This window comes from Penicillium psychrosexuale (genome assembly GCF_028828465.1).
Source record: "Penicillium psychrosexuale strain IBT 29551 chromosome Unknown utg000004l, whole genome shotgun sequence".
NCBI classification, from domain to species: Eukaryota; Fungi; Ascomycota; class Eurotiomycetes; order Eurotiales; family Aspergillaceae; genus Penicillium; species Penicillium psychrosexuale.
Window position 1 is genome coordinate 1,295,628 of NW_026643189.1, and position 15,790 is coordinate 1,311,417.

At 47.7% G+C, this 15,790-nt stretch overlaps 8 protein-coding genes across 8 annotated transcripts; 6 read left to right on the plus strand and 2 right to left on the minus strand.

Moving 5' to 3' along the window:
• Positions 1-472: 472 nt before the first annotated feature.
• On the plus strand, positions 473-1,279 carry N7518_006291 (serine hydrolase domain-containing protein; the record flags this gene model as incomplete). Its single annotated transcript, XM_057187218.1, has 1 exon — positions 473-1,279. One exon carries the CDS (start codon positions 473-475, stop codon positions 1,277-1,279), a length of 807 nt encoding a protein of 268 aa, XP_057038921.1.
• Positions 1,280-2,011: 732 nt separating this feature from the next.
• On the plus strand, positions 2,012-2,746 carry N7518_006292 (L-threonylcarbamoyladenylate synthase; the record flags this gene model as incomplete). The annotated part of the gene is made up of 1 exon (XM_057187219.1): positions 2,012-2,746. The coding sequence occupies one exon, from the start codon at positions 2,012-2,014 to the stop codon at positions 2,744-2,746; it is 735 nt and encodes a 244-aa protein (XP_057038922.1).
• Positions 2,747-2,964: 218 nt separating this feature from the next.
• N7518_006293 (uncharacterized protein) lies at positions 2,965-4,393 on the minus strand (the record flags this gene model as incomplete). Its single annotated transcript, XM_057187220.1, has 2 exons — positions 2,965-3,733; positions 3,960-4,393. 2 exons carry the CDS (start codon positions 4,391-4,393, stop codon positions 2,965-2,967), a joined length of 1,203 nt encoding a protein of 400 aa, XP_057038923.1.
• A 1,391-nt stretch (positions 4,394-5,784) lies between these two features.
• On the plus strand, positions 5,785-7,430 carry N7518_006294 (dienelactone hydrolase; the record flags this gene model as incomplete). The annotated part of the gene is made up of 3 exons (XM_057187221.1): positions 5,785-6,034; positions 6,099-6,536; positions 6,589-7,430. The coding sequence occupies 3 exons, from the start codon at positions 5,785-5,787 to the stop codon at positions 7,428-7,430; spliced, it is 1,530 nt and encodes a 509-aa protein (XP_057038924.1).
• Positions 7,431-9,160: 1,730 nt separating this feature from the next.
• Positions 9,161-10,213, plus strand: N7518_006295 (uncharacterized protein; the record flags this gene model as incomplete). Its single annotated transcript, XM_057187222.1, has 1 exon — positions 9,161-10,213. One exon carries the CDS (start codon positions 9,161-9,163, stop codon positions 10,211-10,213), a length of 1,053 nt encoding a protein of 350 aa, XP_057038925.1.
• Positions 10,214-10,686: 473 nt separating this feature from the next.
• N7518_006296 (RTA1 domain-containing protein) lies at positions 10,687-11,602 on the minus strand (the record flags this gene model as incomplete). Its single annotated transcript, XM_057187223.1, has 2 exons — positions 10,687-11,390; positions 11,443-11,602. 2 exons carry the CDS (start codon positions 11,600-11,602, stop codon positions 10,687-10,689), a joined length of 864 nt encoding a protein of 287 aa, XP_057038926.1.
• An 822-nt stretch (positions 11,603-12,424) lies between these two features.
• Positions 12,425-14,131, plus strand: N7518_006297 (FAD-binding oxidoreductase; the record flags this gene model as incomplete). Its single annotated transcript, XM_057187224.1, has 4 exons — positions 12,425-12,793; positions 12,851-13,545; positions 13,594-13,802; positions 13,860-14,131. The coding sequence occupies 4 exons, from the start codon at positions 12,425-12,427 to the stop codon at positions 14,129-14,131; spliced, it is 1,545 nt and encodes a 514-aa protein (XP_057038927.1).
• A 731-nt stretch (positions 14,132-14,862) lies between these two features.
• Positions 14,863-15,744, plus strand: N7518_006298 (uncharacterized protein; the record flags this gene model as incomplete). Its single annotated transcript, XM_057187225.1, has 1 exon — positions 14,863-15,744. The coding sequence occupies one exon, from the start codon at positions 14,863-14,865 to the stop codon at positions 15,742-15,744; it is 882 nt and encodes a 293-aa protein (XP_057038928.1).
• Positions 15,745-15,790: the final 46 nt, after the last annotated feature.

The following is a 15,790-nucleotide window of genomic DNA, read 5'->3' on the forward strand; positions in this document are numbered from 1 at the left end:
TGATGGCACTTGGTGCTTTGTGAATTGTGAATTACTGGCAGAAATGCCTTCTATTTACGCTTGGCTAAAGCATTAGGCTTTCTCACAACAGTAACTGATAGTTACAACAGGATCGTTTAACTATCAGCCTTATTTCCGCATAATTGCGCGTGGCGGAGCTAAATCACGACGATCCACCGTACTTTTAGCCTTAGGTGGAGAGTTTAGGGGCTAAAATGCAAAGCTAAGCCCAAAAGGGGAATACAGTAACGCCAAGACTTTTAGAAGAGTGGGGCATCGCGATCGGCAGAGCCTCTGGCCCGGTCCCTCGTGGCTTCCTTCACTATCTTTTTGCCCCTACTCGTAGCGTAGATGGTCACGTATTTATACCTTGGTACTCGTGTTGACATAGCTTTCCTGAATTATTTGATCGTTCTTTCCTCTTCATCATCTTATCGATTTAGCTACTTTCCACCCCCAAACCCCCATCACCATGGTTGAAGTCTACGGGTTCTGCGACCCAACCTTTCAGTCCGTCCGTGATCTTCTTCAGCAGAAGCTTTCCGAAGGATGCGAAATAGGCGCTTCCATCTGTGTGAATATCGACGGGCAGAATGTCGTGAATATCTGTGGCCATGCAGATGCGGACCAGATCAAGCCATGGGAGAAAGACACTATCACTGGAGTTTGGTCCTCTACGAAAGTAGTTACCTGTTTAGCGGCCCATATCCTCGTTGATCGGGGCCTACTGGATATTGACGAGAAAGTGGCCACCTATTGGCCAGAATTCGGGGCCAATGGCAAAGAGGATGTCAACGTCTCGCATCTCCTAAGTCACTCTTCCGGAGTACCTGCCTGGGAGGGACCGATCACCGCCGCAGAAATGGTAGATGTGAAAACATCCACCCAAAGACTCGCAGGGCAAGCTCCTTGGTTTACACCCGGCTCGCAGAGCGCATATCAAATCACAAACCACGGTCATTTGGTTGGCGAGGTTATACGACGCATCTCGGGAAAGCCCCTAACTCAGTTCATCGCCGAAGAGATTGCGAAGCCTCTAGGTGCCGACTTCCAGCTTGGACTGCCCGAAGAGAACTTCTCTCGGGCTGCTGGTATTATCCCGTTTCCACCTGAGTCTATGGGTAAACTGGACCTCGATCCAACTAGCATCCTCGCTAGGGCTTTTGTCGGTTCTGCTATGATTCCTGATAGTCCCAATGACCCCGGATTTCGGAAGGCAGAGAACGGAGCCATAGGCGGATTCTCAAATGGCGTGCCCTTGCGCGCATTGGCTCTATAGTTTCGCTTGATGGCACCGTCGATGGTAAGCAGTACCTCGCACGAGGGACGCTCAATGCAATGATGAAGGAACAAAATCAAGGGTTGGATCCGATTCTTTTCCTTTATATGCGCTTTGCACTTGGGGTCGCCCTACCCTCTGGCAAATGCATGACCTGCATTCCTGTAGATGATCGCATTTGTTTCTGGGGAGGTTGGGGAGGATCTATGGTTGTTATGGATCGCGGCCGGATGACCATTGGATATGTCATGAACAAGATGGAGCTACGACCTCTCGGAAGTGCGAATGCAGAGGCATATATCGAGGAAATTTACAAGAGCTTTGATGCTAGCAAGCGCAAGTAGCTGCTGGGTCATTCCATTGGGTATAGCTTCTCAGCAGAGACTACGAATTTTGTGACACTTTTCTAGACTACATGACCTCATTGTGTAGCTCAACTAGTCGACTGACGCGGGATTCCCCTCATTCTCTTACATCTAGAGTAATATTTCCAAAATTTCGGTTCACCTTCGTTGTAGATTGTAGAATTTGATTCGGCGCGCGCAATTAATTGCGCGCTGGCTTTAGAAGATGGCGGGGGCGGGGATGGTCCATAAGCGCAACTAATTGCGCTTTACCTCGTTTACATATTTAGGAGACTGTGTGCACATCTATTTTCTGTTTGCATGAGCTTGATTTCCTCCTTTTCGTCCCAAAGATAAACCCATTCTTCAACTCGGATTGGCCGACACCATGGAGCCCTTCAAAGACAAAATAATTCCTGGCCCTGGAGATCTCCCCAACGTCCGTGCAGATGCCCAACGCGTTTTCCAGGTCCTCGAGTCAGGAGGTGTGGTTATTCTACCGACCGAAGTGGGCTACGGATTAATGGCCACATCTGCGGAAGCCATTGACCGTGCCTTCGCCGCGAAGCGACGTCGGCCAGGTCACGCCCAGGGTCTATATGGAACACATGAATTGCACCGGGAACTTCACATCCTGGACGATCGGCGGTTTGAAATGACACGTGTGCTAGTCGAAGACCTAGACATGAGCTTCATGGCTGTTGCGCCATGCTGCAACGATCATCATCTTCTTCAGGCTTTATCCCCACAAACCCTGTCTAAGGTCACAAAGGATGGAACTATCGCTATGTTCATCAGCTGCAGTTCACTTCTGAGAGAGATTTGCAGACTTAATGCTACGTCAGGCCAGCTCATGGTAGGCTCTAGTGCAAATGTATCCGGTGGCGGGCAGAAATTCCGTGTCGAAGATATTGAGGATGAACTCAAAGAGGCGGCGGATTTGATTGTCGATTATGGTCTGCAACGCTATCATGTATATGGACGACCTTCTCTCATCATGGATTTTGACCAGATGAAGATTTTACGAATGGGGTCATGTTATGAGTTGTTCCGCGAGCGCATGCGGAAGTTTTGGGGGGTGGACTTGCCTGAGGACCCTGATTATCAATGTGATCGTACTTGAGACTTTTGTTTAAGGCGAAGCTGGAAGACATTTTTCATCCCTTAACTAGACTTTTTAACGCATTCGCTAAATGTCTTCGCCTACATTTGCAACCTAGTGATTATTTACTCTAGCTCATCCTCTCTAGTGCACATCATAACTCCCAAATGCTCAACCAAACGCTATTAGGTGATAAACAAGCAAATAGAATAAACCAAATACCAAACCAAAGTCCCAAATCAAGTGTGACTCCTCGAACTCTCCGATTCCGAATCCCACTCGTCATCCCCTCCAGCACTTTCCTCCTTTGCGGCAATTACAATCCACAAAATCTTATTAGCCTCCTTCGTCTTCTTCTTTTCTTGCCTCTCCTGTCTCCTAGAAGTCCCCCGACCTCCTCTCCTCCCTGACCTCCGATCTTGCCTAGCCTGATCTTTTATCATCTTCTCATTCTGCTTCTGTTCGACCTTACTAGCTTCTTTTGCACCCCATTTCTTCCAAAATCCATCAGGCATTGTTGGTTCCTTAACATTATTGAAGGAAAGTGACATAACTCGATTTCCCAACAAACTCATGCGCTGCATAATAGGGTGGTTGTTACTTTCAGACGCATCCTGGTACTGCTGACGAACGAAGACATTTTCTTGACCACCCAAGCCAACATATTCAAGCATCTTATCTGTCTTGCACATCTGGACATGCAAGCCCTTGGGATGGAAGAGCTCCTCGTTCGCCTTAGCTAGGTACTTTTTCGTGTGCACCTTGGTTGTAACTGATGAGCCGACCCCAGCTACCACGTTGACACCCATACTGACCATCTGCACAATCATAGAGGGGGCCATGCCGCCGACATTGGCGGCGTTGTTGGCGGCTTGAAGGGCTGGGTTCGCTAGGAACGCTTCGTTTAGTTCATCGATGAAAACGATAAGTTCATCGGACGAGATTTGGTGCTCTAGCTCTGGTACGCGGACGCGAGCGAATGGGCTCATGTTCTCGCCGTTGAATCTTCTATGAGTTATCTCTGGGAAAGTGATACATTGGTTAGATTTGGCCACTAATTCACGGATAGGCTTTATACTAACGAGGTATAACACAGGGCCGAGATACGCTTGGAAGCTGGGGTGGGAGCTGAAGTAGCTGTGTTGGGGGGTAGGGTTGACTTTGCTGGGCTACTAATTCGTTGCCAGCATAGAGTTCGCTCGGCGGAAGTGCAGATGGTTGCTGTCTCACATACTGGGCTTCTAATTCGTTGCCAGCGTAGAGTTCACTCGGCGGTTGCTGTCTCGCATGGTGGGCTTCTAATTCGTTGCCAGCGTAGAGTTCACTCGGCGGTTGCTGTCTCGCATACTGGGCTTCTAATTCGTTGGGAGCGTAGAGTTCGCTCGGCGGAAGTGTAGGTGGCTGCTGTCCCACATACTGCTGCGGCGGGCCGTACATTTGCCTGGGATTGTATAGTTCTTCCGGCCACTGCGGCTGTGGCGCGCCATGCTGCTGAGTTTGGCTGTGTTGTTGCTGCTGGGGATGTCCGTACTGGTCTTGCCCTGGGCTGTACTGTTCGGGAGGATAACCCTGCCTTCGTTCACGGTATCGAGATCGGCCACCCGATTGTGCGTATCGAGGGTCTTGTGCAGGAGCTCCTTGTCGGGCCGCTCTTCTGGCTCTGAGCATGACTTAATGCTTTGGAAGAAAGGATTAGGATGAAGGTGCGTTAATTAATGTTCAATAATAATTCAAATTGATTTGTAGACGACGTTGAAAAAAAAAAAAAAGCCCCCTCCAACATGTCAGGCCGTGCCTCCTTATTAACAAATAACACTAGTTATAATACCACAGTATCCGCAACCCAAAACTTCCGCAAAGAATAAAACTTTCGACCAATGACCTGCGCCAAAACACGAAATCGCGCATCCCACTCTGCGCAGTAACCCAAAAGGAAGGCTTATTTCCGCATAAATGCGCGTGGCGGAGTCAAAATACGACGATCTCACCGCACTCCCCTACCTGCATTGGCTAGCGTAAGGCGGACGGCTTTGGGGGCTAGAATGCGAAGCATGTCAGCCTGGAATCTGGTGTGGCCAAGAATCCTGGCTGAAGGAGAGAGTGGCTAATTGCGGAGCGAAGCGAAGCAATTAAATCATAACCTCGTGTGTGTATGTCACATGACCGTTCTTTTTCCTATGGGGCTCCAAAATCATTAGAAATCAATGCGGTGAAGAATTAGTCGGCCAACTCTGGCAGAATAATCCAACCGGCAGAATAAATATAGGCTGTGAATATATAGTCACGTGGGCCACTCGGGCATGTCCCAACGGTGCTTGTTTGGAGATCTTTTGTGATAGCTTGAAAATCAGTCGTTTTGCTCTGCAACGACATCTGGGCGGCCGCAGGCCATCCAGATCACTAGTATGTCATATTCCAGGGCTGACCCTCGATTTTGGAATCAATAAACATTTCTCGTTAGAACAAATTAATGCCCGAGGTATAAGGCAGAATCAGGCAGAATCAGGCAGCAGGGGGTGGTCATATCCAAAGGGGGGTGGCTGTATCAATGCCCCAACAACAATGGTACTCCGTGGCCACTTACAATGGCATTAACGGTTCCATGGGTCATAAAGAGGAACAAGGCACACGTAACTAACAACAAACACCGGCCTTCGTTATTTGAAGAGCAAAAAAGAACATCACCTTCATCTGCAGCGTTTGAGCCCACATGGGATATCTAAATAAGGCCAGATGGAAGAAGGAAAAAAGAAATACAACTTCTCAAATTATTCTATGCTGTAGATGCCAAGAGTTAATATACAAATGCCATGTTCCAGTCGTCGACGGATGACGGATATGACGTATTGGGGCATGTGCCAATGACGTAGCCCTAGCGACCCATCTACAGGTTATATGTCAACTATGTGCCATGGCTGGCCACTTTTCATGATTGGAATTTTGCATAGTCCTTGGGCTGACTCGTTTGTCCTTGCTATTTGAGACGGTAACAATCTGCAAGAAGCCAACTTGCCGTAACAAACAAACAGCGCATCCGTTCGAAACCCACAAACAAAAGCATGGCCAACATATCGATTAGTGCCCCTGGCCTGAGCAGCGGCGGGTTTCTTTACAACAATGGCAACAATAATGCGCGACTATGCATCACAGCCGAAACCGAAGATTTCGACATCGAGATCATCAAGAACTGGCAGGAGGAAGGATTCGACGTCCTATACCTCCCTTATAACGGCGGAGGAAAAGACTACGCTCGTCGGTTGCAGTCTGTAAAGGACGGACTCGGTGTAGGCGAAAACTACGCCGTGGTCGGTATGCACAGAACTTCTCTGAACATATAAACTCCGAGTGACAAACTGACCAACCCGATTCCTAGCCTACGGCGACGCTGCGGACTACTGTCTCGGGTACTATATCAATTCCATTAACGCCAGTCGACTCTGCGCCCTGGTCGCGTATTACCCCAGTCTAATCCCTGATACGCGATCTCGATTCCCACTCTCACTCCAGGTCCTCGTGCACTTGGCGGGCGAGACTGTGGACGTACTTGTTCAGCCTGTCGCACTTGGTTTGCAAGGGAAGAAACGCCGCCAGACACGGCCCATCAACGCTGGAATCGGGACTGGAGAGCGTTTGGATTTAGGGTACCCGGCGTTTACGTATGATAATGCCGTGCCCGGATTTGCGGAAACAGATCTGGAGGAATACGATCGTCTGTCGGCGGAGCTAGCTTGGTCGCGGACTTTGAAGGTCCTGCGGAAGGGGTATTCCAGGGATCCGGATTACGAGCAGCGGTATGAGCAACATGTGGAAGGTAAGTTTAAATCGCAAAACCGTTGAGCCATGGCGGGCTAATACTTTGTTAGCCAAGTTTTTCTCGTCGAACGTCAAGAAAACCATGGATGGTTACGTTCAACACAAAACCCCCAGTGTCACCTACACGCCGACAATCAGCGGCGGCATCGGGAAAAAGTCCTTGCGCCATTTCTATGAACATTACTTCATCGGCAAATTGCCCCCGTCCATGCGCCTGCGACTGCTATCTCGTACCACAGGATCCGACCGCATTGTGGACGAGCTGTACGTCAGCTACGAGCACACACAGGAGGTTCCATGGATGCTACCGGGCGTCCCGGCGACAAACAAGCGAGTCGAGATCATCCTCGTGAGTATTGTCAGTCTGCGCGGGGGGCGTCTTTACTCCGAGCACGTGTACTGGGACCAAGCCAGCGTCCTCGTTCAAGTTGGGCTTTTGGACCCCAAGCTGCTGCCAGACGGAGTCCAGGGTGTCGATCGACTGCCCGTTGTTGGGCGCGAAGCTGCCCGTCGCATCCTACATGAGGATACGGAGCTTGAACAGGAAGATTACCATAACAAGATGATCCGTCGTGCACGTGCCCGCGCGAGAAGGAGCTTGAATCAGAGCTCCCGCCTGTCCCAGGCTGGCGATGAGTCTGCCGCTGACCTGAAGAGTGAGGCGGAGCAGTCGTTGCCTGACAGGAGTCGGGATAAGGGCAAGTCGGTTCAGAAAACTAAGCCTGCGAGTCTGCAGCGGGCGGCCATGGAAGCGGCTGAGCACGGGGGTGATGATGACGCTAATACGGAGACGGAGACTAGTGTCAAGGCTAGGTCTGAGGCTGACCATCAGGCTGCCTATGTCGAGGATGGGGGAAATGATAGTGCTGAGAATGGATCTAAGCAGACATGACTTCTCACTACTACTTCCCTTTGTCATGACCACGAAGACATTACCATGGTCCTTTCTCTGCCTCCAAAGATTGAAGGATTTTGTTGGGAATGTTCTTCCGATTTTTTAAGCGACTGTTTTTTGATTATCAGTGATGTTGTTCATGTTGATCTCTTCTGTTTAGCATTAATGATTATCACTACTGTGGATGCGACGATGAATATGATTTGTATGTTTGAACAGATATTGCAACAATTGAGTTGAAAATTGAAGCTCTGAGATAATGAAGTACAGCGCCATCGAAGGCACCGAAGAAACCATTATATATACGGAGTAGTGTAGCATACTATCATTAGCAATCAATCTGACTTCTGTTGATCACTTCTTTTCTCTTAGTCACGTAGTCAGATACGTGTAACTAGTTATCATATGGAATATATATACACGGATTCATCGCGGATACTCCAAAGGAAATCATGGACAAAAACAAAGCCTAGTTATATGCATCGAGTCATCCCCGAAAAATGTTCCAAGTGGCTCAAAGACATATTTCACCCAATCTCACCTCGGCTCTGGTCATAGGATAGGGTGCCATTCACGGTTCCAGATCGCAGTCCTCGTTGGCTTTCAAAGGCGCAGAGCGGCCAGGGGTCAAATGTAATTAATTTCAGGTAGAATCTTTCATATTACCATGGCATTAGAAGCATAAATGATGGGATACAAAACATAATGGCACACGAAGGGTACTAAATGACACAAAAGAAAACGTGACGACAGTTTACAAGGCATAAAAGACAAAAAGTTTGATGCGAATAGAGTGTACCAAGTTAATGGGACGAAGTGGGACTTACGGGTATGGCCCCACTATTAACTATGGCCTAATACGCTGTATTCTTTCCTACCTGTACGTCAAGATATTGTTTTGTTTTGTACGTGTACCTCGTTTCTTCATTATCACCATTGTTTACAGTACCTTAATACACCACATGGAAGGTGATAGATGAGAAGAAGTTCAGGCTAAGCAATAGTGAGTTAGTGAAGAGGGATATGCACGATGGGCAGTGTGGCCTAGCAGACAAGACGAGAGCGACACAACAACACCAACCATCCAGGGAGGTTAGCTAGCAAGCATAGATAGACATTCTTATATCCTAATGCAACAACATCCTGTAAACCCCTTTTCATTCTGTGTGTGGTGCATAGGTGTTCGTACTGTACGCTGAGTCCTATCCTATCTGGCATAGTTAAAGGACTCCGAGATTCCTCTGTGTCTGAAAAACAAGGCAATTATCAGATTATTCCGGGTCTCCCAACTGCATTAGTTAGTTAACCAACTCCCTAGGGGGGAGTGTAGTTATCAATTCCCGAAAATGTTTTTCTCAAGTTCAAATACTACTTCTTGAGCTGGACGAAAAAGGCATAGCGTGGGTGGATTTATGTAGTCGACCCCTATCCGCCGCTAATGTATTTTAACCGTAATTTTGGTACAGTTTCCCATTGGGTGTATACATTTCACGTCTTACTGGTGGCAGAAAGATCGCGCTAAGTTGCATTACCGGCCAGGCTAAGGGATAAATCAGACAATTTCCCCGTTTTTCCCTTCTCTCCACTCCTACTATCCCTCCCAACTGCTTCTCATATACCTATACAAACCCATTTTCTCGCCACTCCACCCAAACAGTTATTACTTCGTATATATTTACCGAAACTCTGCACGGGTACGACTAGAATTACATGTGTTTTGATTCGACATGGCCTTCCATTACGCCGATACTCTCCGAAAGCATAACCGGGTTGGCGCGGGGATCTACTCTATTATCTACCACGTCGCGCCAACTATTGTGGTGAAAACTGTTCATCCCGACCTGACCCCCGAAGAAAAGGCAACCCTAGAGGAGCACATTTTGATCAAGGAAATCGCGTTCTTCAAGGGTCTTAATAAGCTTCAAGATCGATGTCCAGATATTGTTGAATGCTTTCTCATGCTCCCCGACTATCTTTTTCTACCATATTGCACGCATGGGTCACTCGGCACTCGCTTATTTCACCACCAGGAGCGAGAGCCAACAATAGATCGCTGGGTAGGGCGAGTTATCAGGGTCAAGGAGTACGAGGATCCTGCTCTCGTCGCTCGGTGGATACAACAACTCACCTCCGCTCTTGAGTATGTGGAGAAAATAGGCTTCTGTCACAATGATCTGCATTCAGGCAACTGTCTTCTAGACAGTAACTTGAACTTGAAGCTAACTGATTTTGGTTGTGCTACCACTATTGGACAACTGCTTGAAAATCTACATGCTCCGCGGGCTATGAAAATACTTGCTGGACCGTTGAAAGGCACATACGGTCTTTGTTCCGCCAGAACTGAACAGTTTGCGGTTGGGACACTTCTATACCTCATGTTATATGGCTATGAACCATATGATGACATCGACAGCAGGGAGTGGGTTGAGAGTGGAGGGCCTGACCGATTTGCCAACATGGAGTTTCCAGAACTTAATTGCAATGAGGTTCTTGATGGGCTTATTTCTGCTTGTTGGCACAATGTCTATCCTACAATGGCCTTCGTAGCGTACGACTTCAAGCGCAAGACAAAGGATATGGTGTTGAGTCCAGAATACATCCCCATTGACTCTGTAAAGGAGATAAAGGCCTGTGAAGCATTGATTCGCAAAGGCTTGCTGGGACCTGAGTTAGCTCTCCGCTTCCAACCGGCCTGGAGAAGATACCTACATGCTTTTATGCAGAGAGGCATGTTTATTTGGCAATCTTTTCTACAAAGAAGGTTCTGGATCTGGTCCTGATGATTGGTTGGTGATGCATTCAGGCATACTTTGAGGCTTTGACTGTCCTCATGCAATTGAAAGACCTCTCTTTGTTCCCTTTTGTAGCGTTCAGGCCTCCCTTCGTTTTCATGAATATGGCAGTAATTAGTCCGTCATCATCAATTAATCTGACTTCTGTTGATTTTATTCTGCAAGTATTGTTCATTACGTTGATCGCAGGCTTGCTAACTTACTAAGATATCAGCCGGTGATATTATTGCCAACCACAGAGATTCTTCACTGTACTATAAGATGACTACGAATACGACCATGATATCACTAGTATTTTTGAACGTCTTAAGAAAGAGTTTTTCGTAATCCAAAACAGAAATCTATGTCAAATGCCAAGACGCTAACCCCATCCAGACCCACATAATAACGTTAAGCTAAAGAAAACCTCCCACGGTACCTTTTTCCGTTCCAAGGTTAAAAGTTTGTTTCAGGTTCATTTCTCATGCCACACTTCTAATATCGACCATTTCCTTGTGACTCGTCTGAGAGTCAATATCACGTGTAGCCGATCGGGGAGTCACCAATGTCTTCGGAGAGAAGATGTTGAAGGTGACCATAGTCAAGAACATCAGAGCAGCATCAAAGACATACAAATACACCTCTGTCGACATGATCGGACCATTTGTACCCGTAATATACTCAATGGCACGGAAGATAGACCGAATCATGATGAACAGACTAGCCGTGTATAGCACAAACAAGCACTTCATCCACGGTACCGTGGTGGCGGATATAGAAGCCCCATCACGGGCTTTCCAAAGCCGGTAGTGGAACACACCAGCAGTCACGACGAAGAATCCAAAGAAGGCAATTTGGATAAAAAGACCGGCGATGATGATGTCTTGTCCGAGAGCAAGCTTGGACTGGGTCTTTGCGGAAGAGAGGAAGCCGCCGCCAGCACACTGGGCGAGGAAGGAGACAACGTCTCCACAGACAAATATTTTGGTCAGCCATTTGACTCGGATAAGAGAGAGCTTTTCATGGCCGGTGGAGATGATTGAGCGGCCCAGGACCATATAGATGGATGCGGCGAAGAAGGCTGGTGCGAGAAGGAGCAAGAGTGATTGCATGATATATGGGGGTGTTGTCCAATTGGGGCTTTCTCGCGAGTTAAGATAGCGACCGATGTAGCCGATAACTTCAACTATAAGCAAGTTAGCTTTACATCTTCGTTCCTGAATAAGATATATACTTACAGATTCCTCCGATAATGAAAGGAATGAAGAACCATGATCGACTCCGTATCATTTGGAAAATGTGCACCAGGGTGGTCAATCCGAAGAGAACAACAAAGATAATTGCTGCAACTCCCGACGGGTTATAGTTGTAGAGAGTGTATGTGGATTCGTTGGCCATGGCTATGGTTTGAATTGAGTAAAGGAGAAGACGTAATTGAAAAGTAAGAATCGAATCTAAAAGCAATGTTGACTATGAAGATGTATTGATTGCCGGCCGGACGCTTTCATATTTATATAACAATTGCATTGCTGTGAATTTTCTGCGAGATCTATTGCTAAGCCCGAAAATCTATTTTGGGTTCAGATACTTGGGTTGGAATCCGAGAAGATTTAGACAGCCTTGTTTCTAGAAGCTTATTGTGGGTGTATATCATGATTGTGGCTTGGGACGAAGTTATATATTCTAGGCTGCCGATTAATTTGCTCCCTACTTCGTCATTCTTGTAGACATGTCAATCTCGAAACTGTTTGAAGATCAAAGATCCGAACCCGAAAGTCCGAATAAGAGTAAATCTCGGTCTCTGATTGGTTGGAAAAACCTCGGATTCGTAACTTTATTTCTCGTATTCGGGTCCGTATTATTATTATGTAGCCTGGCCATCTGCAGGTGTTGTTCGGTGAAAAAGATAAACTTAAGATTACTCAAGATCTATATCCCAAGTTTAACATGTCAATTGTTCTGCCTGAATAAGACATAGCTCTGTTCAACTCATGTGGATCATATTGGGATGATCCAAAACGTTGATCCAAAAACGAGCCCGTGTGATCATCATGGAGAACACCAAAAAGAATTAGTCTCACCGTGGACCGGAGTGAAACTACCCTGGCCACGCGTACCATGGAAGCAGAAAACTGAAGAATTGCAAAACTACAAGAAGGGGCCGCCCCCTGCGATTATCTGAGAAGCATCAATCACAGATTTGATTCTGCGACAGTCAAAATGCAGCTTCTCCTTCCCTTTGTCGGGCTGTCCCTTTCGGGTCTTGCATATGCCAATTTGAGCAGCGCAAGCGCAAGCGCCTCGGTGACTGCAACTGGCTTCCTCTCCACTTCTTCTGGTACTCTTCAGGTCCCCAAGGGAGCTTCGTGTGCTTGCGAGAAGCTTTCTCGGTCTATGCCGAAAAGCATAATCCTCCCCGGTGCGACAAACTACACGACTCAGACCGTCGATAACTACTGGGATATCCGGGCGAATCTTTCTCCTGCGTGTGTCTTCGTGCCCAATACTGCTGCTGAAGTGTCGCAAGCAGTCAAAATCATCGGTGCCTGTGATGCGCAGTTTGCTGTTCGTGGCGGAGGCCACATGAACGTAAGCTTCTATCGAATAGAAACTATGGAATAATACTAACTCTCTACTCTACAACAGTATCCTGGAGCGAACAACATCGATGCGGGAGTTCTGATTGCTTTGTCTAATCTGAACTCTATCACTGTGAAGAGCAACACCGTGGAGGTTGGCCCCGGCCTCAATTGGTACGAGGTGGACTCAGCACTTGAGCCTCACGGCCGTGTCTGCATCGGTGGCCGTATGAAGACCATTGGTGTTCCCGGACTCAGTCTTATCGGTGGCTTCCACTACTTCAACAACAAGTACGGATACGCCATGGACAATGTGGTCACATACGATGTCGTTCTTGGAAACGGAACTCAAATTACTGTCAACAAGACTTTGCACAGCGATCTCTTCTGGGCCTTGAAGGGTGGTGCAAACAACTTTGGAATCGTGACTCGGTTCGAGTTGAAGACTTACGATATTCCTAAGATCAGCACAACTATTCAAGTTTTCAACGAGACACACATTCCCGACTATCTCTCTGCTGTCTGCGAGGCGGCTAAGCTGGACGATGAAGATCCCATTGCGGCAGGCATGATCGCCACTATCACCTACAATGCGACCACCAAGGTGGCACAGGGCTCTGTCCTCGGTGTCCAGGAGGGTGTCAGCAGCCCCCCGTCTCAGTTCGCCAACTTTACCAAGATTCCAGCAACCGAAAGAATTAACAATGTCACTACTATAAAGCCATGGGTTGAGGCTCTTGACTCCCCTAAGCAGATGATGCGGTATGTAATCTCGCCTGTATTGCAATTTTCACTTTACTGACTATTTAGTATCCAATTCTCTCACAAGACCATGAAGCCCGACTCGAAGGTTCTTTATTCGATTTACAAGGCTTGGAAAGCCGCAGTCGACAAGATTGCCGATGTCGAGGGTCTTTACCCGACTTTTGTCACGAATGCCATTTCCCCGACTTCGATCCGCGTGGCCAAGACCAACGGTGTTGGTAACGTTTGGGGTCTCGAAGAAGAACCTCTTATTAGTAAGTCCTTCCAAACTTGATTCGGTTGCGCTTCTTAGGCTTATCATTACTGTACAGTTTGGCAACTCAGTACCGGCTGGGACTTAGCCCAGGACGATATTCGCATGGAAGCTTGGGCTCGTCAATTGGTTGAGCACCTTCACGGTATCAACAAAGAGCTTGGTCTTGCTTCTGAGTTCATCTACATGGGTGATGCTGGTGAGTGGCAAGATCCTTATGCGGGTTTCCCCAGTGAGAACGTCGCTCGCATGAGAAAGATCAGGTCTTCTTATGATCCTGCAGGAGTTTTCTCCACCCTTAGCTGGGGTGGTTTCAAATTGGGTCTGTAATAAAACTCAAGTTGTCAGCTTTTGGTAGATCTGGCGATAGGTCTCCTTAAGTGACGCATATTTATCGTGTACATATATAGAATCTCTATAGAATCAAGCCACTTCGTAACCATGAGATCTTGGTTTTTTAATGACATAGTCGCGACGTCAACAGCGAGCGAATCAAACTACTAGCATCAACAATATATCAAGCGAAGCTGTCAGAGCCAATAAAATTCTCGCGGAATGATCACCGGCCAGCCTCATACATTATTGTCACCAATTATTTTTGACCTGTCATCTATCTAGATAGAACGCACGAATAATGTGGCAGTATTTATAGCTTCCAAGCATTTCCAAGCCTTTCTAGAGGCGAACAGCCGTTCAATGGAATGTATAGGGAGTGCCCACATACCACACACGATCCTAGATCAACATCATATGGACCCTTCGGGAATGGAATGTGCGATCAGACAACCGATTGAGAGAACATGGGATTTTTTGACACTTGCCAGCCCCTGAGTATGACGCAGAAGTTCCATTTGAATTTTACATACGTTTCATGTTCAGCATCATAGCCATTCTTCCCCGCCATCCCATTATCGCGGTACAATCGTAGAATGAAGAATTTGATAGGGCGCACTAGGTACATAAGAGCAGTAGATGCGCATCTTGCTGTCTACGCTTTGCAATCACACAGTTCAATTTGATCATCGAACTATAACTTCACTGATATTAAAATCCCAGCAACCATGCATTCCCTCGCCACCTCATTCATCTCCCTATCCCTACTATCAGGCGCAGTCCACGCCCAAAGCATCGCTCGCGTCTGGACACACTTCTACCCAAACTGCCCTGGCGAGACATTCAGCAAGCTGGACACATACGAAGACTACCAAGAATCCGGCCCATCCCAAGATATCACCTTGGACAGCTGCAAAAGCTTCCCCGTCCCCTCTTACGAGCACAATCTCGTCAGCGCCATCTCTGTCGACGCCGAGCTCCTCACCCACAACCACGATCTCCCGTTCCTAGAAGGCGGCAGCGGCTGCAACATCAGCGTGCACGAGGTCCCAGGCTGCATCGACCCGCCCCTAATCAACAAAGAGATCCGAAATGGCGTTGAAGTCAGCCATTGTGTGCCGCGCCAGTTAGTCGCTTACAGCCAGGTCTGGGTGAATTTTGTCTGCGGCAGCGATAGCCCCCTCCACAACGAGAACATTCCCCAGACGACAGAGGAGAACAAGCAGGCAGACACTAAGCAGTCCATGCCTACTGCTGAGCCCGATGCGCCTGTGCGCACTGAAAAACATACTTCTGTCGAGGATATCAATAATATCCAGACGCCTGGGTCGAACTCGGATTCTTGGCGTACGTCCCAGGTTGTGAATAACCAGCGCGAGCCGGCGCAGGAGAGCCGTGTTAATATGGCCGGTCATGCGCAGAGTGAGCAGATCGTTCATCAGATGTTGGAGTTGTTGAAGAATAAGACTTCGCATATCGTTACCGGCAAGCATCATGCTACCCACTTGAATGTTACACTGCATCACAATGGCACTACCCCAGGAAACCACACTGTGATGTCACGTCGGCGTCTATCTGTTTTGCGAGATCGGGCTGGTCGTTTCGTTTGAATTTGTTTTGGGACGTCTATCTGAGCGTTTGATTTATGTTTGATGA